We start from the raw sequence: 26461 nt of genomic DNA, 5'->3' as shown, positions 1-26461 counted from the left end.
ACTTCTTCATTGTTGCTACAATTTGGACTTGAAAACGGCCTTGTTAAATCTTGGACTCCCATGAGAGTTGTAGGCCTATGTCTTAGCTTTCCATCCATATAAGGCAGATCTAAATCCGAGATCTACAGCTCCAGATATGACCCGATTACCAAACAGTGTTCCAGTTTGGATTGCATCAACATCTCTTTTCTAAGTTTGGCCATCTCTTTGTCCTTTTAATTTCAGTACTTCAACTCATCAATCAATTCTTTCATTTATGTGATAGGCCTGAATTTAAGATGAACATTTACCATAAATTAAAGGTATCTTATATTATTAGATATGATATTATAAAACATGCTTTAGTTAAGGAGTTATTAATACTTCAAGTGTAAAATAATGATATAAAACCTTGATAAAAATGCACTTTTAAGTACTAATCACTGCATGAACATGAAGATCATGCTGCATGAACATGAACGTGGAACATGGATCAGTATGATAGAGAGTTCATGCTGCAGGAATGTGGGCAGTTAGTTAAGGAGTCATGCTGTAAGAGCGTGGATCATTAGTTAACTGTTAGTAGTGGATAATGCTGTAATTCTTTCTTATTGTTTTTGTTAATTCTGTTATTAATTCTATTATGCAATGTATGGCTATAAATGCCAAAGTTAATTTTAATAGAAGGGAATTGTATTCCAATCCCCTGATTTCTCCTTTGTTATTCTTCTTCCATAAATTCATTGTATCAGTGGTATCAGAGCCAGGTTATTCTTGGTTACGACCATGGATACTCGCGGCAAATCAAATACGGAATTTCGCAATGAAGTCCATAAAATCCTAGTTAGACATGAATCGAGCTTTGATCAGGTAAATGCTACCTTACAAGTAGTATTAATAGAACTTTAAGCTCTTCGTACTACCCGTAACCAAAACACCAGTTCTCCTGAAATCAACCCCTTTTCTAAAGAAAAGTCTTTACACCAACAGACTACTCATCATCACCCTATAAATAACCATCAACACCACAATCTCAAGTTATCATTTCCAAAATTTAATGGAGATGATCCAACTGGATGGATTTACAAGGCAAAACAATACTTTGAATTTTAAAATATTGTGCCAAACCAGCAAGTTTAACTGGCCTCTTTCCATTTAAAGGGTATTGTGTTACAGTGGCATATGTGGTTAACTAAGTTTCGTGGACCACTGACATGAAATGAGTTTACCAAGGCTATACAACAAAGATTCGGTCCAACCGACTATGAGGATCCATCAGAAGCCTTGACTCGCCTTAAACAAAACACGACAGTAACAGCTTACCAAAAGGCTTTTAAGAGACTCTCACATCAAGTGGATGGTCTCCCGGAAAATTTTTTGATCGGTTGTTTTATTGCAGGACTTTGCAATGAGATTCATTTGGATGTTAAAATCAAGCAGCCCCATAACTTGGTAGATATCATAGGTGTGGCAAGATTAATAGAGGAAAGGAATCAGTTGTAGAAGAGAGCCCCTCTTCCTATACGATCTTTACCACACCCAGTACCATCTTTAGTGTTAGCAAAGGCATCAATCAACCCCACGACTAGAGTGTTGGGGCCGCCACAAGGTCCCAGGTTACATACCAGTTCTAATACAACCCCAGCGTCTTTTCGCAGAATCACTAATCAGATGGCACGCGAACAAAGAGAGAAAGGCTTATGCTACTATTGTGATGAAAAGTTTGTTCCAGGACATCGTTGCCAGCGGCCACAGTTGTTTATGATTTGGGATTCTCCTAACATAAGCAGTGAGGACACTGTGAATGACTTGCTCGAACCAGTAGAGAATGAAGTCATCCCTGAGATTTCTTTCCACACCATGACAGGAACCAACCATCCACAAACTATGCGTGTCCTAGGCCAACTGAAGACAAGAAGGTAATATTGCTCATAGATGGTGACAACACTCATAATTTTATTAATGAAGCTATTATTTCTAAGTTGGCATTACCAGTTAACCAGGAAAACAAGTTTCAATTATGGTGGTTAATAGAGAGAAGATCCAATGTGTTGGATAATGTCGGGCACTCACCATCAACATAGAGGGATATCCAGTCATCGTCGATTTCTAAATTCTGCCCGTTGCAGCATGTCAATTAGTGTTAGGGGTACAATGGCTGCAAACTCTTGGTCCTATGGAGATAGATTATAAATAGCTGACCATGTCCTTCAAAGAAGGGAACAACTCTCATACTTTTCATGGAATTAAACCAACAAGCCTCATAACCTTGTCTGATAAGGAGATGTATGGATTGCATGGCGTGGGGTTGTTCTTCCAAATCCTATCAGTTGGAAGCAATGCCCAGTTTCCCTCTTACCCGTCTGAAGTGAGCTCACTATTGGCGAAATATTCTTCAGTTTTTGCAACCCCTACTGGTTTACCACTTCAATGGGAACATGACCACCAGATTCCCCTACAGCCACAAACCGGGCCAATAAGTGTGAGACCTTACCGATATCCATATTATCAGAAAAATGTGATTAAAAAAATAGTGCAGGAGCTATTACAATCGGGACTGGATAAGGCCAGCCGCAATCCGTTCTCTTCCCCTGTGTTGTTAGTGAAGAAGCCGGATAGAGCTTGGAGGTTCTGTGTAGATTACTGCGCTCTGAATGATATCACAATCAAAGATAAGTATCATATTCCTGTGATTGATGAATTATTAGATGAGCTCCATGGATAAAAAATTTACTCCAATTGGATTTACAATCGGATTACCATCAAATCAGAGTACGAGAAGAAGACATTCCTAAAACATCCTTTCGCACTCATGAAGGTCATTACGAGTTTGTAGTGATGCCATTTGGCCTCACCAATGCACCATCAACATTTCAAAGTCTCATGAATGAACTCTTCCGTCCTCATCTTCGAAAGTTTATCTTGGTGTTTTTTGATGATATCCTTGTGTATTCAAAATCATGGGAAGATCACCTTGTACATTTGCAAATTGTACTACAAATCTTGTCCACTGATTCTTTATTTGCAAAATCATAGAAATGTCGTTTTGGTGTTTTACAGGTAGATTACTTGGGGCATCAAATCTCTGAACAAGGTGTATCGGTGGATCCAATAAAAATATAAACTGTGTTGGATTGGCTGAAACCCACAATAGTAAAAGGAATGTGTGGCTTCCTCGGTTTAGCTGGATATTATCGGAAGTTTATCCGCCATTTTGGTAGTATAGCCGCACCTCTGACACAACTTTTGGCCGAAGACAGTTTTCATTGGACAGAGGCAGCGGAGCAAGCCTTCAAACAACTCAAAGAAGCATTGACTACACCTCCAGTTCTATGTCTTCCAGACTTCTCCCAACAGTTTGTGGTGGAATGTGATGCAAGTGGCATCGGTCTTGGAGCAATTCTTTCCTAAAATAATCGTCCAATGGCATATTTCAGTGAAGCATTGAAAGGGTCAGCCTTAGCATTGTCAACCTATGAAAGAAGATGTTAGTCATTGTCAAAGCTGTTCAGAAATGGCGCCCTTACTTGCTAGGAAGATCATTTATTGTTCGCACTGACCAGAAGAGCCTTAAGTAAAGATTCAAAAGTGACTGCATGAAACCGGCAGGCTTACTGCAACCTCTACCAATTCCTACAAAAATATGGACTGATGTCTCAATGAATTTTATTGAAGGCCTGCCACCTTCCAATGGGTATACTGTCATTATGGTTATTGTAGATTGTTTGACAAAATATGCTCATTTTTGCTGTATTAAAACACACTTTTACTGCTGCAACTATGGCTAAGGTTTTTATTGCCAATGTGGTTCGTCTGCATGGAATTCCAACGTCTATCGTTATTGATCGAGACAAAGTATTTCTTAGTTCTTTTTGGCAGGCACTATTCCAGTTACAGGTTACCCAGTTATGCATGAGTTCTAGTTATCATCCCTAATATGATGACCAAACTGAAGTAATATCTACGTTGTTTTGCTGGTGACCAACCCAGAAAATGGATTGAATGGCTTCCATGGGCAGAATTTAGTTACAATACCTCTCTTCACTTCTCCACCAAAACAACCCCCTTTGAAGCTGTTTATGGAACTCCACCCCCGACTTTGCTGACATATGTTCTAGGAACTTCTCGCATCCAAGTCGTGGATGAATGTTTGCGTGATCGTGATGCAATTTTAAAGGAATTACGACATAATCTCTTACTGGCCCAAAATCATATGAAGTGTCAAGCGGATCAGCACCGGCGTGACGTCTCCTTTGATGTGGGAGATCACGTGTATTTGAAACTACAACCTTATAGGCAGTCTTCGGTGGCCTTTCGAGCTTCTATGAAACTTTCCCCCGTTTCTTTGGTCCCTATCAAATTGTTGGAAAAGTCGGTCAGGTTGCTTATAAATTGTTGTTGCCACCAGGTTCACAAATTCATGATGTGTTTCATGTCAGTCTGTTAAAGAAGCATCACGAGCAAGTTACACAGGCCTCACCCCAACTTTCGCTAGTGTCAGATACCTCTACCATTCTTCAAGAACCTGAGGCTATCTTAGATTGAAGTGTAATTCGCAAATGAAAGTACCGGCCTAAATCTGAAATTCTAGTTAAGTGGAAAGGAGCTCCTATCGAAGATGCAACGTGGAAGAATGAATGGCGTTTCACTAAGACTTATCCTTTTTCCATCCTTGTGGACAAGGATTCTTAAGTGGGCGGGAATGATACATCCACTACACATTGTGGCCAGAAGATCATGTTGCATGAACGTGAAGATCATGCTACATGAACGTGAACGTGGAACGTGGATCAGTATGATAGAGAGTTCATGCTGCAGGAACGTGGGCAGTTAGTTAAGGAGTCATGTTGTAAAAGCGTGGATCATTAGTTAACTGTTAGTAGTGGATAATGCTGTAATTCTTTCTTATTGTTTTTGTTAAATCTGTTATGCAATGTATGGCTACAAATGCCAAAGTTAATTTTAATAGAAGGGAATTGTATTCCAATCCCTGATTTCTCCTCTGTTATTCTTCTTCCATAAATTCATTGTATCAGCTTAGTAACTCGGGTTGCAGATACTGATACGTAGATAGTGCAATGTTTGATTCCCTTAAGTTTTTCTCCTTAACCCATGTAACAAGCTTTGGGTCAATAACTCCCAAGTCAGTTGACTTTAGGGTATTAGGTGTTAAAACACCATTTCGGGCTTAATTGCTTAGGTTAGGGAGGCTAGGAAACCAAACTTATCTATGTTTTTTTATCATCAATTATCATTTTTTTTTTTTTGCAAATTATATACTATCCATTTTCCTTAGTTGTTACCTTTAACAAAAGAACATAAATAATGTAATAATCCAATGTGCAACCCACAATCATATGTTAAAGTGTGTGTGTGTGTGTGTGTGTGTGCAAATAAAGGTTTAAGAATACTTGTTAAATGAGTATATGAGCAGAATCAAGTGATAACAATGCGAGAGTTTGTAAACCTGAATATTTCAAGAAGTATTCTAATAGACTTTGATAAGAATATTTACTAAGAAGCGTCTCAAGAGTCAATAAAATTCCTGACTGAACCAGCATCTCTTTTCTAAGCTTGCACTCTCTTTGTCTTCTCAATTTTAGTAGTTAAACTCATCAATCAATCCTTTGATTTATGTGATAGGCCTGCATTTATAGTATCAAACTTGTTATTATAAAACATGCTTTAGTTAAGGAGTTATTGATACTTCAAGTGCAAAATGAGGATATAAAACCTTGATAAAAATGCACTTTTAAGTACTAACCAATAGTCTTACATGTCATAATTTCTTATACATGTGGTGCAAATAACATTTTTGTTACTTGCTATGTAAATGTTAATACTATACAAGGAGTCTTCAAAACTACTTCAAGAACTGCAACTTAAAAGTTAATTAAATTATTTTATCTCAAAATGGACATATACTTATTAATGATATTCAATTGTCTCATCACGTGGTTCATTAGACTTTAAAAGATAAGATTACATAATACTTATAAACAAGTTGATCTAGACGATGTGAAATGTCAACATTATTCATTCTCATAAACAATGTTTTTGTGGTAATTTGTTCATAAAAATGAATCAAATTTAGATCCATTATAATCTTTCTAGAATTGATTTGAATTAATTAGATCAATCTCAAACTAATTGGAGAAAATTTCATATATTTTATTCTTTTTATTCTTCAATGGACTTTGTATCATATTTTACAATAGCCTCTCCTAAACAAAAACAAAATAAAACTATGTTGCTTCACAAGTAACTAAAACTAATCAATTTTTTTATTTTTGAATCATTTTTTTCTAACAATGTATACATTAGGAGGGGGTAGTTTATAATAACAACCCATTGATTTGAACATGGTTGTTTCAAAAAGTGTTTTTGTGATTGTATCTCATGTTGTGTTTGAACTGATATGCTATATTGTGTTGACTTGGAATATAAAATGAAAGCACAACTAAACCTCTATAAATGAATATTTTTAGGACCATGAAAGTTTGTTAGTTAATTGAGATATTATTTAATTGATAAATTAATAAATTAATAATTTATACATTAATTAATAAAAAAATCTTTTATTAAGTTATTATTTATTTATTTATTTTCCAAAACATTGAAGTTAATGCCTATATTATATATTGTTATGTATGAACACTATCTAATTTCCAAATTACAAGTTATTTATTGTACCAAAGGCAAATGATTACTCCTTGTTGGTATTAATATTGTGTCATATCAATACTTCTAGCATGGCTAGCATGCAAATTAAAATTAGTGACTTGATTGCTTATATAGTCATATCATAAATTTTTATAACATGCGGTGCAAAAAACGTACTCGTTACTTGCCATGTATATGTTAGTACTATATAACAAGTCTTGAAAGCTACTTCAATAATTCTAACTTAAAAATAAATTAAATTATCTTATCTAAAAATAGACAGATGCTATTTGATGATGTTCAATTGTCTCATCATATGGTCTATTAGACTTTAAAAGATAAGATTAGACAATACTCATACACGAGTTGGCCTATCTAGACGACGTGAAATATCAGCAACATTCATTCTCATAAGCAATATTTTTGTGGTGAATTGTTCATAAAAATGCATAAAATTTCCCATTTAGATCCTTCATAATCTTCCTAGAATTGATTTGAATCAACTAATTACCATCAATCTCAAACTACTTGGAGCGAATTTCATATATTTTATTCTTATTCTTCTTCAATGGACTTTGTATCATATTTTACAATAGCCTCTTTAAAACCAAAAAAATAAAATTATGTTGTTTCATAAGCAACTAAAACTAATCAAATCTTTTATTCTTGAATCAATTTTTTCTTACAACGTATACATAAGGAGGGGATTGTTTATAATAACAACCGATTGAATTGGATATGGTTATATGAAATAGCTTTTTCCTGATTGTATCTCTTGTTGTGTTTGGACTGATATGATATATTGTGTTGACTTGGAATATAAAATGAAAGCACAACTAAACCTCTATAAATTAATACTTTTAGGACCATGAAAATTTATTAGTTAATTGAGATATTATTTAAATGAATTAATAATTTTTTAATTTATACATTAATTAATAAAAAGTTGATTTATTAAGGTTTTATTTTTTATTTTTTTTCCAAAACATTAAAGTTAATGCATATATTATGTATTGTTATGTATGAACACTATCTAATTTTCAAATTACAAGTTATTTATTATACCAAAAGCAAAAATGATTAATCCTTGTTTGTCTTAATATTGTGTCATATCAATACTCCTAGCATGGACAACATACAAATTAAAGTCAATGACTTGATTGTTTGTGCAAATAACATATGTGTTACTTGCCATGTAAATGTTACAACAAGTCTTGAAAGCTACTTCAAGAATTTCAGTTTAAAAGTATATTGAGAAGAATTTATGAAACAAAAGAATTGTCATACCTTTTAAGAATTCTTTTTTTTTTTTATGAATTAACTAGTTTATCATACATTAATATAAAATTAGAAAAAAGTAGAAGAATTACATATGAAAAATATTTTGTTGTTGTTTACTGATGAAAATTATGATGAAAAATTTTTGTTAGTAATTTTCGACGAAAACAGCGATGGAAAATTTATTTACATTGTCACTTCATTTAACGATGAATAAATACCTCTTACATGTGCATTAATTAGGAATAAATATAGTAGGCTATTGAAAGATTTTGTATATATCTAGGGGTGTAGGGAGAGTTACTAGATTCAAAATGTAGCTGAGCCTAGAGAAGAAACCTATGGGAGAAACTTTCATATGAGGAACTTTCATTGAAGAAACTCATTGGAGGAACTTCTATTGGAGGAATTCTCATTCCCAAACTCAATGGAGGGACTCTCATTGCCGAACTTATTGGAGGAACTCTCATTGGAGAAACTCAACTCCCTTTGAAGAAACTCCCACTAGAGGAACTCTCAATTGACAAATCTCATTGGAGGAACTCTCATATCAGAACTCTCATTAGAGAGACTCCTTTTTAAAAAACTCTCATCGGAGAAACTCAACTTTCTTTGGAGGAACTCTCATTGAAAAAACTTTTTCTCAAGGTCGAGTCCATGGCGTTAAGCTCTTCCCCAAGTTTGAGCTCATGAGGGTTGAACTATTTCCCTTGGCCATGACATTGGACCCAGACACCTTGCTTGAGACCTTAATTTTTTTAGTTTTTTGGGTTTTTTAGGCTCATTAAATTTAGATTCATCAAAAACCCAAAAGATTTTGTTCATCCAAAGAGCAAATCAACAATTCTAAATAAAATAGCACAAGATAAACTATTTCAACCATTAAAAATCTCTCACTAATGATGTAATGTTTATATAAGTGTTTTTCAATTCTTCCCCTTATATTTTTTTTCTCCCAAAAATGCATAAGAATATGGGTGTTTACAGGAGTTTCGACTAACTAGCTGTTTTTTCATATATAAAAATAGTCGTACATAAAATGTTATCAATATGATAGATTGTCCGCCAAATTCTTCTTAACCAACTCTAAACTCAACTTGGCAAATTCTTGGCCTACTTGGCCGATGATCCTACTGTTCAGCTGGTTCCTTGGGTTATTTCTTATGATCAAAACTTGATTATTGTTTTTTCAGAAATACTATATCCAACAATCTTTGAAGAAGTACGCCTAAATCAAAACTTGATCACATATTGGATGACTAAATCATTTGACTAGATAATCATATTTGAACAAACAGAAATAGAATGCCATACAATCTTTTTAGGACGGAAGAAGTATATACTTATTTGTGTAAAATAATAAGATTTCAAAAATTCATATTTTGAAAATTATTGAAGAAAAGAGTAAGGGAAAGAGAAAACGTCAAAAAAGAGAGAATTGTTTATTTATTTTTATTGTTGAACCTAGACGAACCTAAGACTTTCTGTAGAAAGGAAGACAAGGATATATGTTAGTTTAGCTACAAATTCATTGGCAACTTGTTAGTTTTATTGACGTTACAATTATGTGATATTGTTTGTCGCAGATTTATTGATGTTACAATTAATTAATATTCTTTATTGCATGAGATATTTGGGCGAATTTAAAAAAGTAAAAAGATATATATAAAAAATTATTTTCTAGTATTTAAAATAATTAGGATATGTAATACTAGCATCTCAGAGAATTTATGATAAAAGACTAATTATATCAAACATATGATAAAAATTACTCTAAGATATCCTACGTAATGTAAGTTACTGTGTGTTTGTTAACTTAAAAACATCAAGTTAGCTTTCATATTAAGTTATCTAAATTTTTATATTTGATCAAAAACTTGTCAAACTTAAAAATAATGATTTTTTATTTAGATATTAGAAAGGCATAAAGTCCACTTATAAACAACATTGGATTTTGGACGATGGTGGATTATAGAATTGGGCTTCAGTCTATTTTGTTTTATTGAACTTAAATGTGCTTGAAAATCCCTACCTCAGCACTCAATACTCAATAGGTGAGATTTGAGAATATAATTATGATTATTTTTTAAAATATTTTATATTTAGAAATATATTAAAATAATATTTTTTTAATTTTTAAAAATTATTTTTGATATTAACACATTAAAATGATCTAAAAACACCAAAAAATATTAATTTAAAATAAAAAAAATTAAAAAAATTAATTTTTTTCAAAACACAAAAACAAATATAGCGTAAAAATGGTAGAATTGACACAACCTAACTTCGTTCTCTTATGGGAAGAATAAAAACATGTTTTCAAAAAACAAAATTTAATAAACATGCTTAAGCAAGCTCAAACACCTCATAAATTTTAAATAAATAAAATAAAACTCCCCTTAATATTAAAATATATTGAATAAAAAAATAACATTGACAAGCATCTCAAATATTAATCTCAAAAACAAATATAGTCACCCTAATCTAAATAAGTAAGAAGCAGTAATTAGAAATTTATTTAAATAACATGTTTAATAGGAACATTTGAGATCAAATTAAAAATGAGGTTTGGGTTAAAACTTTATTGAAATTCAATTTTCAACATATGTTATTAATATTTAATATAAAACAATAACATGATTTAAATAAATTATAGGTGAATGAGAAATTGATCTAAAAAAACCATTGGTTGGTATATTTTAGTGAAATTCAAAACCCTCTAAAGAACTTTATTTTATATTGAAAAAAAAACAAAACTTTCCTGATATTTATAAAATGGGCAGTTGAAAAATTAAATTTGGACCTAAAAAGCACTCAAGATTTTAGAAGAGAAAGGTTCTACGTACGTAAAGTGAGTTTTAGTCTTAAACACGCGTGTCTGTCAGGGTGGGTCTAAACTTGAGTTTATTGTAAAATAATATTTTGGATCACAAAAAATTATATTTTGCCAGCTAAAATTTGGACTTGGATCTAGTCCATGAAAGAATTAATTATTTCTTCTAGCTTATTGTTTGTCCAATTCATCCCATGAATTTTCCAAAGCATTTCAAGCAAATTAAACAACTTTTTCAGTTTAAAAAATTCAGATTTATGGCTACTATATTCAAATTTAATTCTTGTTTTATGGTGGATAATCAAAGGTTGAATAGTGAGAACTAATTATTTAACTTTTTTACCTTCCAAAATTCACTATAAAAAAGGAGGTGAATGAAGAGTTTAAACAATGTTTTTTAGATTTTTATATACTCTTTCTCACCATATTTTTAGTACTGTTTTTCTTCTCCTCCCAACAAATCTAGAGCTTTATTGAGATATAATTGAGTTTTTTTATTTTGGTTCAAATATCTTGATTTGAAAGTGCATCTAAATAAAGATTGTGTTGTTAGAATCTTGAAAGGCATATTACAAATATCTTAATTACACAGCAAGGAGCAATAAAGTTTTAAAAATAAAGAATTTATCCTTGACAACAACATAAGTTTTATTCATTTAAAGTGCCTCAACAAGTAAGTATTTTTTTGTAATTATTTTAATTTAAACATTGTTATTTTTGTTATTAGTATGCATATTAGAATTTTGATCTTATGTTTATTGCAAGTTTGAATATATATTTAGTATGCATGCTAGTATTTTTTTTTCTTATATTTATATTAAAATCATTTTACTATGAGTTATTATTTTATATACTTATAGATCTAAATTTATATAAATTCTATTTTTTTAAAAAAAATATTTTAATATTTAATATATTTTATTGTAATAAACTAAAAATCTTTAAATTGAAGAATCAGCTTGATAGGCTTATTGAAACACCTTCGAACAGTTAGATCTAGACACTCAAATCAAAACAAACCACGTGTTTGATAACAAGGAGCTAGCAGCGGCATTATATATATGTGGAAGCAACGCATGTTATGGAAAAGGCATTATAGAAAGACCTCCAAGGTTTATTTCTCCTCTGTCTTCTTTCACCCTAAGACCTCCAAGGTTTATTTCTCCTCTCTATCTTCTTCACCTTCTAAAATGTCTTCATTCAATATGTTGCAATCTATTTGATGTCAGTTCAACTTTTAATTCTTTTAACTGAATCACCCATTTATGGCCCAATATCCCTTTTCTTCCTTTGTTTATATACCGTATGCATAAGCTCATACCTATGCTTAGAAAAAACAAGAACAATTTTCGAGTTGCAGCAGGGTTAAGATTAAACTCCAAATGACTTGGCCGGTTCGGAATTAAGTATCATGACCTCATTGCCATACAGATAAAATTCAAATCACTGCGTTTGATTGGAAAACCATGGATTATTCATACAATAATGAATTTTTTGCTCTATTTTCTGCTCGGTATTTCCTTTTGTTTTCTACATGCATGGATATTCCTTGATTGAGCCATATATGCACAGGTTCCTGTTGAGAGCTCTTAATTCTGGACAAACAGCTTGCTCTTGTGCTATTCGCCTGGGAAAGTAACGACCTTACTTTCTGCAGTTGGGGATTTGAAGAAGAGTCCGGATAGCTCTACCTCTACTTTCGGTTGTGCCCTCAAAGGTTTGGGTCCTGTCACTAAAATCATTCAATATGTTAGTCTTCCTGATTTGTGTGATATCAACCGCTCAAATCTTTTTTGTCTTACTAACATTATTTTTACCCTGGAGTCCAGCCGGCAATGAAATGGTCTAATTTCTTTTTTCTTTAATGATGCTTGCTAGCTATTCAAAAAAGAAAAAAAAATGACTTGAAGCTAGCCGATGCACTAGAAAAAACAAACCAGCCAAGAAAACCAAATAAGAGACAAAATAAATGGGTCCCGAATAACACAGGCATCGGGGAAAATGAACATCAAACAAAATTAGGAGTAATTCCTAGCGATAATTAGGATGGGTCAGGTTGGGGGCAAGTTTTCAACCCGGAAGATTCTATTGAGGAGTTCAAACTTCAAATACTTAAAAATAGGGAGTAGGGTTTTTTTTTTTTTAAAAATTGATTCCCTTGTGTAATGACAGACATTTATTGTCATTTGAGCAGTGGAATTAGACAGATGGCCGGTGGCAGTGGTTCAGCGAGCACTTCAATTGATATTGAAGAGCTTTTGAAAGACTTTCCAGATAGAATGCAAACGACCTTGCCGGAAGAGATGTGTATCTACCATGTCCCGGTAGACATTCGTCAAGTAAATAAAGATGCCTATACCCCTCAGGTGATTTGTATAGGCCCAATTCACCAAAAGAATGAAAACCAAGTTATGAAAGAACTGAAGCGAAGATATTTCAAACAATTCCTTAACAGACTGCCCGTGGGAAAACGGAAACCGGTTCTGGAGGACCTTGTGGAGACCATTAAAGGTCGTGTAGATAAAATCCGCAATTGTTATGAAGATGCTGCATATGAACTTTGCAAGGATCCAAAAGGTTGTGAATTTAAAATCCACAATTGTTATGAAGATGCTGCATTTGAACTTCGCAAGGATCCAAAGGATCGTGAAGTTGAAATCCTCGATTGTTCTGAAGATGATTCTTCTAAACGTTGCGAGGATCAAAAGGTGTTTTGGAAGATGATTCTATGGGATGCTGTATTCATCTTTGAGCTCTTCTTGAAGAATAGAGAATTTAAGGAAGATAAAAAATCTCAAGGCAAAGAAGATACAGAGAAATACCAGGAGAAATACCAGGAGAAATATAAGTACGATTATATAATAGCTAAACCCTGGCTGAGATCTGCTGTGCAACGGGACCTGATATTACTCGAGAATCAGCTGCCGTTCTGTATTCTTCAAGTTTTATATGGTATTGTCTCCAAATATAATATAACCGGTTACTCTTGTCCACCTAAAACCGGTTGCTCTTGTCTACCTGAAACCGATAAAACCTGTTGTTCTTGTCTACCTGAAACCGATTGCTGTTGTCCATGTATAGCTTTCCGGGAACTTACTTGCACGTTCTTTAAGAACTACAACAAGAACAAGAACAAAACCAGTCCTGAGAAACCATTACATTTCACTGATCTGGTAAGATCTTTTTTTCTTCCCAAAGACCTAAACACCAAAGATCCAAACCCAAAAGACCCAAGAACAATTAAAAAACTTCACAGAGCAACTAGGCTGCACCAAGCAGGAATGAAGTTCAAGCCAAAGAAGCCAGTTGAATATAACATAAGATCATGGAAGGAAGTTGATTCTATCAAGAAAGGTGAGTTACATTTTCCAACCCTTGTGATGGACGATCATACTGAATGTCTCTTTCGAAACCTGATGGCGCTGGAGCAGTGTCATTATCCTAATGAAGCGTTCATCTGCGAGTATGTTAAATTCTTGGATTTTCTTGTGGATACCGAAGAAGATGCAGATTTGCTCATTAAAAGTGAAGTTATTGTTAATAGGCTTGGAGAAAGTGATGAAGTGGCTAAGTTGATTAACAAACTTTGCCAAGGAATCGTAGAAGTCTCTTCGCGTTATGACAGGCTCGCCAAAGATTTAAATGCTTACTATGACAACCCGTGTAACAATAGTAAGGCCTTCCTCAGAAGAGAGTATTTCAGGAATGTTTGGATAGGCACTGGAACCGTTGTTGCATTGATCGTCCTGTTCATCACTTTGTTCAGCTTTGTTCGATCTTTTTTTTAGTACTCAAGGTTTGATTAATTGCTTCAGTGTCTGTAACATTCCTCCTTTCCTTTTCTGTAGCTAATAATTTTTACTTCACTTGTTTGATTGTAGATATGAAAGAATAATCATCAGTATTGTACTTTGTTGTAATCAACTTTAAGGAATGTTATCTAGTGTGTCTATGTATTTTTGTGTCTATCTATCTACCTATCCATCCATCAACTACTGATTATGAGATACTGATGATGGATTCCTATGTGGCGTTTGAGATCCTCCTAGATGGACAGACAAGCAGGGACGATAAGCACACGAGCAACTGATAACATTGCACAAAGCGTGTGAATCACCATCGGAATATATGAGGATCCTTGTCGGTGGATCTCCATCAAATAACACTTTTCGTTGCCGGACTAGAACATGCCAACTCCAAACAACCACGAAACAGATAATACAAACATTAAACGTTCATACATGCCCAGGGTTTGATATAAAGCCATCATATCACTATGGGTCCCACGGACCAGCTGGCGGCCAAAAACTTGAAGCTCTTTAAATTCTGAATTCACAATGGTTAAATGGAAGCCTGGTTTTGTCCCAAAGATTAATGTTTTTTTGCTGCTTGTGCTTTTGCCAGGATTATATATAGTACGTCATATCCATGCTAAATTATCATTCAGAAAAAGAAAAAAAAAAACCTCACATGTATAGGACTAATATGAAGATTGCCTTCTTGAAATTATCAAGAAGCTAGTAAAACTTAGACATCCATCTTTTATATCAAGAACTAGATGAAATTTGCACAGATTCAATGCTAGTAGACATTGGCTCATACACTACCAGAAAACCGGAGAAAAGCAAAGGAATTACCGACGGAATATTTCCGTCGGTAATAATTACCGACAGACATAATTCCGTCTCCAAATCGGTCGGTATATACCGACGGAAATATTCCGTCGGTAATTCCGTCGGTATATTCCGACGGAATATTTCCGTCGGTATATACCGTCGACTTCACCGACGGAATATACATTTCGTCTGGAAATACGCAACGGCATGGTGACATCAGGGGATTTTACCGACGGAAAGTACCGAGGGATTCAAACTGTGATAGCCGTACAGTGACGTGGCGCTGTCACCGACGGCATCACCGACGGTATCACCGACGGATTCCTTCTGTCGGTGATACCGTCGGAAAAAACCATTATATGCACCCATCTGCCGACACTCTCATCCTCTGTTTCTCCTTCTTCTTCTTTCCCATCCCACCTCTCCCCTCCCAAACTCCTCCCAAACTGCAGTCAAACACCCATCCCAAACTCTCCACTATTCTCAACACGAGCACTCAAGTTTCTTATATCTTGTACGTGGTCACAATATCCGTTTCTTGTAGATTTTATTATTTTTTTGTAAGTAAATCTATCCTTTTTAATTAGTTTTAATATTTAATTGTGAATTTTATTGTTTTAGTATATGTATTTTGTTAACGTTTGTACTTGTTTAATTGTTATTTGTCAAAGAAACTTGTAGTATGAATGTATAATTCTGTAGTTGTTATAGGTTGTTTTAGATTTTGTCAAATTTTATTTGTTTGTAAATTGTTGAAATTTTGTTTGAATTACACCGAATTAAATGTGTCGTTGTGATGAAATAAATAATTAATAGCTTATTTAAGTGTCTTGTTTAATTGTTATCAATTATATTTCGAAGTTGTGAGTAATTCTGTAAATTTATATATGTATAAATTTGTATGTATGAACGTTGATAGTTGATAATTGATAATGAATATTTAACATAAGTGTTGTTTTAGCTTGTTGGATAATGTCGGGGAAAACCAATATTTTTGTTATGTTTTATAGAGGTTCAATAGAAGTCATGGATGATCGTTCATGGATGTATCGGAACTCACCCCAAGGATTGCAGAGGATGGATTATTGTAACGGTGTCCAGGGTTTTATTAATTTTGCAACATCTATTCCGAGGAATTTTACTGATGGCGGTATTAGGTGTCCATGCAGGAAGTGTAAAAATTTAAAGTTTCTGCATCAAGATGTTGTAACGATGCATTTTCTAACCAAAGGGTTCATGGAAGATTACCTGTGTTGGTATGCTCACGGAGAACTATTTGTTCCTGATGAGAGCATGGAAGAACAGGTGGTTGGGTCAACTTCTAGTGCTAGTAACATGCATGAAGTTGGAAATGAGAACAGTAATCCTTACAGGAATATGGTTATGGATGCAATGAGAATGAGTGAAGATAATGTCAGGGGATGTCCAATCGTAGAAGAAGAACCTAATGCAAATGCAGCAAGGTTTTTTGATCTGTTGAGAGATTCTGACGAACCATTATGGGATGGCTGCACGAACCACAGTAAATTATCAGCCGTAGCACAGGTGTTCACCATCAAGTCAGATCACGGGTTGAGTGAGGCCGGTTATGACAAGATTATTGAATGGGCGAGAAGCATTTTACCTGAAGGGAACAGGCTGAAAGAGAACTTCTATGCTGCCAAGTCCATGATGAAACCCCTCGGTTTAGGATACCAGAAAATTGATATATGACCTAACTTCTGCATGTTATACTACCTTGAAAATGCCGAGATGACCGAGTGCATGACGTGCGGGCATTCCCGTTACAAACCCAGAACTGGTAGAGGGAAGACTCTCGTGGCATATAAAAAACTTAGATACTTCCCAATCACACCTAGACTGCAGAGGTTATTCATGTCACCAAGGACTGCTGAGCACATGACATGGCACCAATCACACCATGCGGTTGATGGAGTGATGGTTCATCCTTCTGACGGTGAAGCCTAGAAACACTTTAACAGTATGCATCCTCCCTTTTCAGCTGAATCAAGGAACGTGCGTCTTGGGTTGTGTACAGACGGATTCAATCCATTCGGGTCATTTGCTGCTCCTTATTCTTGTTGGCCGGTCATACTGACGGTTTATAACTTGCCACCGGGGATGTGTATGAGGCCGGAGTTCATGTTTTTATCTATGGTCATACCAGGTCCGAGCAGTCCGGGGCGGAATATAGATGTTTGTCTTCGTCCGTTGATTGATGAGTTGACGCAGTTGTGGTCCTCTGGAGCTTTGACTTATGACATCTCGAGGAAATAAAATTTTGTTATGAGAGCGGCTTTGATGTGGACTATCAATGATTTCCCAGCTTATGGAATGGTTTCTGGTTGGAGCACGCATGGAAAGCTAGCATGTCCATATTGTATGGAGAACAACAAGGCATTCACGCTAACAAACGAGGATAAAGCTTCTTTTTTTTACTGTCACCGTCGTTTCTTGCCACATAACCACAGGTACAGAAAGAACAGAAAGGATTTCTTTGTTGGCAGGGTTGAAAATGATGTTGCACCCCCGCGTCTTTCCGGTGAAGAATTGTTTGATGTTGTGTTAGAGTACGGTGAAATTGTGTTTGGTCTCCAATCAGGTAAGCAGAAGTTTCCTGGTTTTGGTTTGACCCATAATTGGGTGAAGCGAAGTATATTTTGGGAGCTTCCTTATTGGAAGACCAATCTTCTCCGCCATAACCTTGACGTCATGCACATTGAAAAGAACGTGTTTGAGAACATTTTCAACACCGTCATGGATGTGAAGGGGAAGACAAAGGACAACATCAAGGCTAGATTGGATGTAGCGCTGTTCTGTAACCGTAAAAATATGGAGTTGGTTTGTGATGGGTCACGGGTCGCAAAACCAAGAGCAAGCTTCGTGCTAGAGAAAAACGCACAACTACTAGTCTACAAATGGCTTAAGAGTCTGCGTTTTCCCGATGGACATGCCTCGAACATATCAAGGCTGGTTAATACGGAGGAATGCAGATTATATGGAATGAAGAGTCATGACTGCCATGTGTTTATGCAAACACTCATCCCATTAGCTTTTCGTGATTTGTTGCCAAAGGGGATATAGGACTAACGGAGATTAGTCATTTCTTCAGAGATATATGCTCCAGCAAGTTGAATGTTGATCACATTGAGAGGCTTGAAAAGAATATCGTCGAGACAATATGCAAACTTGAGATGATATTCCCTCCATCATTTTTTGACTCAATGGAGCATCTACCCGTACATTTACCGTTTAAGGTAAAAGTTGGAGGACCGGTCCAGTACAGATGGATGTATCCATTCGAGAGGTTAGATATTACAGTTGCTATGACATTTATAATTAAATGTTTTTATTTTAATGTTTTTAATTGATAATTTTATATATATATATATATATATATATGCATGTACTTGTTCAATCTTAAAAAAAGGTTAAGAACAAGGCGCATGTTGAGGCGTCAATATGTGAGGCGTATATTGTTGAGGAGATCTCAACATTTATCTCATGCTATTTCGAACCTCATTTGAGAACGAGGATAAACCGTGTTCCACGGCATGATGATGGTGATGAAGTGCATTCAAGTGGGAACTTGTCAATATTCTCCAATCCTGGATGACCCACACCTAAAAATGCCGTGAGGGGAAGATATTTGTCTGAAATAGAGTTCAGACAAGCACACAATTATGTCCTATTTAACTGTGATGAGCTGAGACCTTTTATTAAGTAAGTAGATGTTCGACTTAAACTTTGTCAAGAGTGTACTATTTATGTTTTGTGATACCATACACTCATATACTTTGGAACAACCTTGCAGGCAACATCGACGATACTTACTGTCCAATAACTCACAGCTGACCGAATCCCAGATCTTTCAAGTACAAGATGAACAATTTGCCACATGGTTTAGAACACATGTAAGTCCTAGCACAAACTCATTATCTCTTGCAATGTAATTAATTGTAGTCAATGTTACATAATATTCGTTTATTGATTATTGTTGTATTTAATTTACAAGCTAGGTTTATCAAATGGGAGGTAGTGCTGCTATTTCACTGTCTTTACTATGTCTGGGCCCTGAAAGAAAAGTCAAGTGCTATAATGGATATTTTGTCAATGGATATGTCTTTCATACTGAAGAATACGGGCATGGAAGAAAGACATACAACAGCGGTGTTTGTATTAAAGGATCGACTTCTAGTGAGTTTGAAGTTGACTACTACGGTAGATTGGAAGAGGTCATCGAATTGCAACATCATAGCGAGCAAAATAGAGTGTTTTTATTCAAATGTTATTAGTATGACACAACTGACAGAGGAATCAGAGTAGATCCTCACTATGGTCTCGTTGAAATCAATTCAAAAGCTAGACACCACAACGTAAACGACGTCTTTGTTTTCGCAAAGCAATGCCAACAAGTTTATTACACATACACCCCTTCCTTTAGAAAGGACCGATCAAGAGTTGATTGGTTATCCGTTTTAAAAACAAAACCCAAGGGTCGTGCCGAGGTTGTTCAGGATGAGAACGAAGACACAAGTGTGATAGATGAAGTTTTTCAAGCTAGTGAGTTGGTTGAACCATACCGAGTTGCTCCGTCGATTGACTTAGAAGAAAATTCGAATTTTCGCGTTTTCAACAATAGTCTTGTTGATGTTGACGCAGAGGAGTTGAATGTTGTTCTGAGCTCCACTAGTGGAAAAAAGAATGTTGTTGAAGAAGATGATAACGAAATTGAAGAGTGCGATGAAGCTGATGATAACAATTCAATGGAGGACGAAGATGAAAATTCCGACTAACTAAACATGTTATAAAGCCTTATTTTTATAATGTAATAATTTGAAACATGAAATATTTATTCTTCTTTAAGGGTCAGCCGTTGTTATTGTGTTGTGTGTGTTTTTTAGTTAGCAATTCAAGATTTTTTGAGAGGGTTACATATAAAAATTAAGAAAAATTACGGGTTTCCCGACGTATATACCGACGGACTATAACCCGTCGGTATTTCATAGAGAGTTGCAAAAAAAATTACGGGATTTTGCCACATTCACCGACGGATATACCGACGGAATATAACCCGTCGGTATTTCACAGAGAGTTGCAAAAAAAATTACAGGATTTTGCCACATTCACCGACGGTTTTCCGACGGCGTTTCCGACGCCAATACCGACGGCATCACCGACGGAATTGTCCGCACGCATGTCTGACACGTGTCCCGTCTGCACATCACCGATGGCATTTCCGACTGATTACCGACGGATCGAAAAGTTTGGCGGGATTTTCGAACTTTTTGGTGCGCATTTCAATTAATTTCCGACGGAATTACCGACAGAAATTAATCGCACCGACAGCAATTAAGGTCCGTCGGTAATTCCGTCGGAATTTCACTATATATACCGGCCTCCCACCCCCCCCGCACCGTCTCCTCCCTCCCCTCCTCTCCCCCCGTCGTCTCCCCCTCCCTCTTCTCCCCCGTCGTCTCCCCCTCTTCTCCTCCCTCTTCTCCCCCGTCGTCTCCCCCTCTTCTCCTCCCTCTTCTCCCCCTCTTCTCCTCCCTCTTCTCCCCCGTCGTCTCCCCCTCTTCTCCTCCCTCTTCTCCCCGTCGTCTCCTCCCTCTTCTCCCCCGTCGTCTCCCCCTCTTCTCCTCCCTCTTCTCCTCTTCTCCCTTTCTCTTCTCCTCTTCTCAAGTGTGATCTTCTTCTCAAGTTTAGTTTCAAAAGGTATGTATTTTTTTTTCTTTATCTTTGTATTTTTTTTATTTTAATTATGATTATTTTTTTTGGTGTTCTTTGTTTTGTATATTGTTTGTAGATAAAATCTTAAATTCAACACATTATTAAGGTAAGAATTTTTTATTCCCAAATTTATTTTGAATTGATATAATGTTTTTTAATTTTGTGTGTTGTGTAGTGTTTTTTAGTTTTTTAATTTTATTTATTAATTTTAGTTTTTTAGTTTTGATATTATTGTTTGTATTGTTATAATTGTTATTGTTGAATTTATGTTAAAAATGTTAGTTTATAAATATAATTGTTATTGTTGATTTATTTTAAAAATGTTAGTTTATAAATATAATTGTTATTGTTGATTTATTTTAAAAATGTTAATTTATATATATAGAATTGCATTTAATTATTAGTTTATCTTAATTTAGGATATTATTGTTTGTATTGCTATAATTGTTATTGTTGAATTTATGTTAAAAATGTTAGTTTATAAATATAATTGTTATTGTTGATTTATTTTAAAAATGTTAGTTTATAAATATAATTGTTATTGTTGATTTATTTTAAAAATGTTAATTTATATATATAGAATTGCATTTAATTATTAGTTTATCTTAATTTAGGATAAAATAATTAAATGAATGTTCATAGTTGTAATTCTATATGATGTTATTGAATAAAATGTTGTGTTGATGATGATGAGTTGGGTTGAGATCCAGGATGATTGGATCGGGATGTGAAATAAAATTGGAAGTGTAATTTGATTTTGTTGACAACTTGGGACCCCCCAGTACAGGGGAGATTCTGTCGAATTTTTTTTTTAAATAATCGAAGTTAATTATTCGTATACATGTGTGTAGATGCGTAGAGTGAAATCTACAGCACGTCGTCAGAAGACGGTTGCAGCTAGTTCTTCTAGCAGCGAGGAGGACGTATCCTTAGGTGCTGATCACGGCGAGGAATCTACGCCAACTTGTGATGCTGCCTCTTCTAGCGCGGTTTCACAGTGCAGAAGCGGTGTGCCTTCACAGCGGGGTCAATTCACCCGCAAGTACCAGGCACAATGGAAGGATGACCTCTCAATGTAAGTTCGTTTAGGTTTTAGATTTTTTTTTATATACTTATAACATAATTTATGAACAACTAATTAATATTAATTACTACTTTTATTTAATTTCAGGTTTACAAACATTGAGGCTGCAAGGACTATAACATTGGCGTTTAAATCGTCGATGGAGATTCCATTGTTTCAATGGAGCCAGGTTTCCAAACATCCTGAGTGGAAACCTAATATCGATGCATGGTTTAAGCGATTTCAGGTCGGTGTTAATTTTTAATTTCCAGCTTATTTTTAATAAATGATTTTTATAATTTTATATCTTGTACTATTTTTATTTTATATGAATTATTTATATACACAGAACAAATTTGAGTGGGATAGGGCGGACAACAATGTTGTGAGGAGGGTATGGGAGAATCACGCGGCAACTAGGTAACATCAAAAATAATATTTATTTTTGTTTTATAATTTAATGTTTTAAATTCTAATTTGTTACTATGGAAGTAGGTTGCGTGATTTTTGGTATGAATCAAAAAAACATGCGAGGGATAACGGTCTTGAAGGATGGAATGAGGTGGCGGTTTGGCAGGAATTCAAACCGCCATTCATCTCGGGGGAAATATGCACTGCATATATTGAGCACGTGACCTCAGAGCGGTTCTCACGGCGCTCACAGTCTGGCGCCGACAACCGGAACCGGCAAATTTATGGTTCGGTGACCACGCACACTGGCGGATCCGTCCCATTCAGCGCACATGCAAAGCGGATGGTAAGATTAATTTTATTGAAATATATTGATAATTAATTTGTCGTTCCTTATAATATATTTAACTTTCAACCTATTTTTGCCTTACAGGCTGCGTCTCTTGGATGTGAACCGAGTCCAATGGAGCTGTTTCTAGAGACGCATGTGCGGAGTCAAGACCGCCAAAAAGGGGTGCAGCAGTTCGTGGACAACCGTGCTCAGCACTTCGTGGTATGTTCGTTCATTCATTTTATTTTGTAAGTTATTATTTTCTTGAATTGCATCTTGAATTGCATTTGATGATTTTTTTACCGATGGAATTTTCAGGAGACCTATAATAGCCGGTTGAGGGAGAGATATGGGGACAATCCGTCGACCCATCCAGATTTTGATCCAGATTTGTGGATGGAGGCGGGATCGTCTGGTGGACCCGATAAAAACAGGGTCTACGGGCTCTCCAACACTACGGCTGACAACTTGCGTTCGACTCGTAGTGTCTCAACTGTTGGAAGCTCTCCATCAGTATCGAACACCCAGTCTGAGGAGTTCATTGCGTTGAAACAACAATATCAACAACTCTCGACGAATTATGATGAGCTCCATCAAATAGTCATGGAGATGAGATCAAAGATGGGTGACGATACTTGTGCAGCTTCTTTTTGGCCGTTTGGTCCCGGGAACAACCAGCCTCCTCCTCCTCCGCCTCCTCCTCCAGCTCCGCCGCTATTCTAGTTTAATTTTGTTTTTTAAACACATTAAATTTGTAATGAATATTATTACTTTTACATTTTTAATGTTTAATGCATTTTTATTTGTTTATTAATGTTTTTTACAATTAATTCATTATTTTTTTTTATATATTTCAAATACCTACCGACGGATATTATCCATCCATGCCATCTTTACCGACGGATATTATCCGTCGGTATTTAACAGAGAGTTACCGAACAATTACCATCCATGCCATCTTTACCGACGGCATCACCGACGGATATTATCCGTCGGTGATTAACTTCCGACGGCCTTACCGACGGATAATATCTGTCGGTATTACACAGAGAGTTGCAACAAAATTACAAGCCATGCCATACATACCGACGGAAAACCCGTCGGTGATGCCGTCGGTAATTACCCTTAACATTACTGACGGATTGGCCGTCGGTAATGTTCCCGCGAGGAATTTTTTTTTGGCGCGCGTATTCGTCTGTATTACCGTCGGTGTTTCCGTCGGTGTATGGTTTTTTTTTATTTGCGACAGAATTAGCGACGGAAATGAGATTTACCGACGACTGGTTTACTGACGGATAGAGTCCGTCGGTGAAGCCGTCGGTATTGGTTTCACCGACGGATTTCATTGCTATCACCGACGGAATTAATCCGTCGGTAAAACTGGATAATGTTGTAGTGGTAGAATGTGTTTAATACTTCACTCAATAAAAAAAGGTTACCTTATCATAAGCCTCCAAACCTTTCGGTCAAACCTAACTTAACCCCAAACTTTTTAATTTTCTGATTTTGATCCCTGAAACTAACAAGTCAAGGCAATGCACTGCCTCCTTGAGATTTTGTTGGCTTTTCTTTCATGGAGCCCTACTATTATATGAATCGAACATGAAATGACTAAAGAACAAATGATATATAGGGACTATATTGAAACAAATAATAGATAGAAGAGAGTGCGCTTGCAACGAGCTAAATGACGGTGGCGGGACTTCAAGCAGTGTCTTGGGTGCATTCTGCACCAGGTAGTGTTTGGCTTGATGGCACTGGCATTGTTTGGGTAAGAAGATTTTTTTTTGTGAATTCATTGATTTTTATTTCTTTTTTATTGGGAAAAAAAACTAGGTGACAGACAGATGATGTGGAGCACTTTTTGGGAGTATGACCAGGCAGGCAGGAAGAGAATTTTTCTGGAGGATTACGATTACACCATGGGAAATCTTGGCATATCCTTGTTGTTTCCGGAGATAGAGGGATATGGATTAAGAAATCACAGTTCGAATTTGAATTGGATTGTTGTGGTTAGAACTTGGAAGTGATCCAGTTGATGAATCTTTGCCTAGTCAACCTGCGGATTGAATTAGGTGATGGGCCTTCACGAGTTATGAACACTATTTGGGCTCTCTAATCAGAATGTAGGAGATATGGGCCTTTCAATACAATCTGTGATAACGTTACGAAGAACAAAGAAAGGAAAGCTGCAGTGTGCAAGCCCAGCATGTTATGTTACTCGTAGGAAGAGAGCAGAAGGTTAAAAGTCGTAGATAATCAAGGAGAAGGAGTGACTGATGGGGAAATTAGTGAGGATTGTTTGGACAGTGGTGCTATTGTGATGGCAAACAACAGAATTTCGTGGCTGTTTCTCTATGCGAACTGATCTAAAAGCAAGGACAAGGTAGAAGCTGAGGCGCATAAAACTTTGGCTGTAGGAGTGGAAATCTGTGTTCATATCAGCGGTGGGGATTCTTTGGTGGCTGGACATATTCGGTAACAAACAGCTAGAGAAGAAAGGGACTGGGACCGAACTCACCAGGTTCTTGATCAGTAAGGATTTCTAAGCCAAACGAACCTTCCGGTTGCCCATTAAATCAAGATTTGTTTTCTTTTGCAGCAGATAGAATAATCAAGATTTTTTCTCTTTTTTTTCTTGACGAGGAATACTGTTTGGATTATTATCCTCAGGCATAACATAAGCTGTAGGCTTTCCAACTTTGTTGCTCTTTAATTCTTCTGGAAATGCTAACACTTCTTATAAATTTTCACACACACACACACACACACACACACACACACACACACATATATATATATATATATATGAAGAACAACTGTTTCCTGATCATTTCAATCCCAATGATTTTTTTCATTTAGAATGATAACCTTTTTCTTTTTCATTTTTATTTTTATTTTTATTTCTTTCAACCTTGTTTTTATGCCCACAGATTTTTATTTTTTTTTGTGTAGACGGATAAAAAAATTGGATTACAAGAAATCAGAAAAGACAACAAGTCAGGATAAAGAACTTCATCATAAATTTCTTTTATTACGGTTGATTTGATGAATATGCTTGTTTGAATTATTTTTTTTAATGATTGTATCTTATATTGTGTTTGGACTGATATGCTATATTGTGTTGACTTCGAATGTAAAATGTAAGCACAACTAAATCTCTATATATTAATACTTTTAAGACCATGTAATATTTTAGTTAATCGAGATATTATTTTATCAATAAACTAATAATTTATTAATTTATATATTAATTAATAAAAAATTTAATTTATTAAGGTATTCTCTACTTTGTTTTCCAAAACATTGAAATTAATGCATATATTATGTATTGTTATATATGAACACTATCTAATTTTCAAATTACAAACCAAAGGTAAATGATTAATTAGTCTTTGACTGTATTAATATTGTGTCATATCAATACTCCTATCATGGCCAGCTTGCAAATTTAGTGACTTGTTTTGCTTATATAGTCTTGCATATCTTGATTTTTTATAACATGATATATACGTTACTTAACATGTGAATGTTAATACTATACAACAAGTCTT

General features: G+C 35.3%; 3 protein-coding genes across 4 annotated transcripts in view; 2 read left to right on the top strand and 1 right to left on the bottom strand.

The window, feature by feature from the left end:
- The window catches only part of LOC7489840 (uncharacterized), a 54047-nt gene that overhangs the window by 23230 nt on the left and 4356 nt on the right, over positions 1-26461 (bottom strand). The gene's annotated exons all lie outside the window — the stretch shown is intronic.
- LOC18110681 (UPF0481 protein At3g47200) overlaps positions 11837-26461 on the top strand; it is a 55769-nt gene continuing 41144 nt past the window's right edge. Inside the window, exons 1-2 of one of the 2 annotated variants that reach the window (XM_052445715.1) lie at positions 11837-11907; positions 12326-12470. The gene's annotated coding sequence lies outside the window, so the exon portion shown is untranslated. The remainder of the gene's footprint in view (positions 11908-12325; positions 12471-26461) is intronic. The other variant, XM_052445714.1, reaches the window with a different exon arrangement.
- LOC18110686 (uncharacterized) lies at positions 12956-14719 on the top strand. The gene has a single exon (XM_052445716.1). The coding sequence runs from the start codon at positions 12961-12963 to the stop codon at positions 14539-14541; it is 1581 nt and encodes a 526-aa protein (XP_052301676.1). The 5' UTR covers positions 12956-12960; the 3' UTR covers positions 14542-14719.

Source organism: Populus trichocarpa, chromosome 12 (genome assembly GCF_000002775.5).
Source record: "Populus trichocarpa isolate Nisqually-1 chromosome 12, P.trichocarpa_v4.1, whole genome shotgun sequence".
NCBI classification, from domain to species: domain Eukaryota; kingdom Viridiplantae; phylum Streptophyta; class Magnoliopsida; order Malpighiales; family Salicaceae; genus Populus; species Populus trichocarpa.
Note: the sequence above shows the minus strand (reverse complement) of the source record. Positions and strands in the feature narration are given on the sequence as shown.

Coding starts and splice junctions, on each gene's coding strand:
- LOC18110686 (XM_052445716.1), top strand. CDS start 12,961: ATGGCCGGTGGCAGTGGTTCAGCGAGCACTTCAATTGATATTGAAGAG.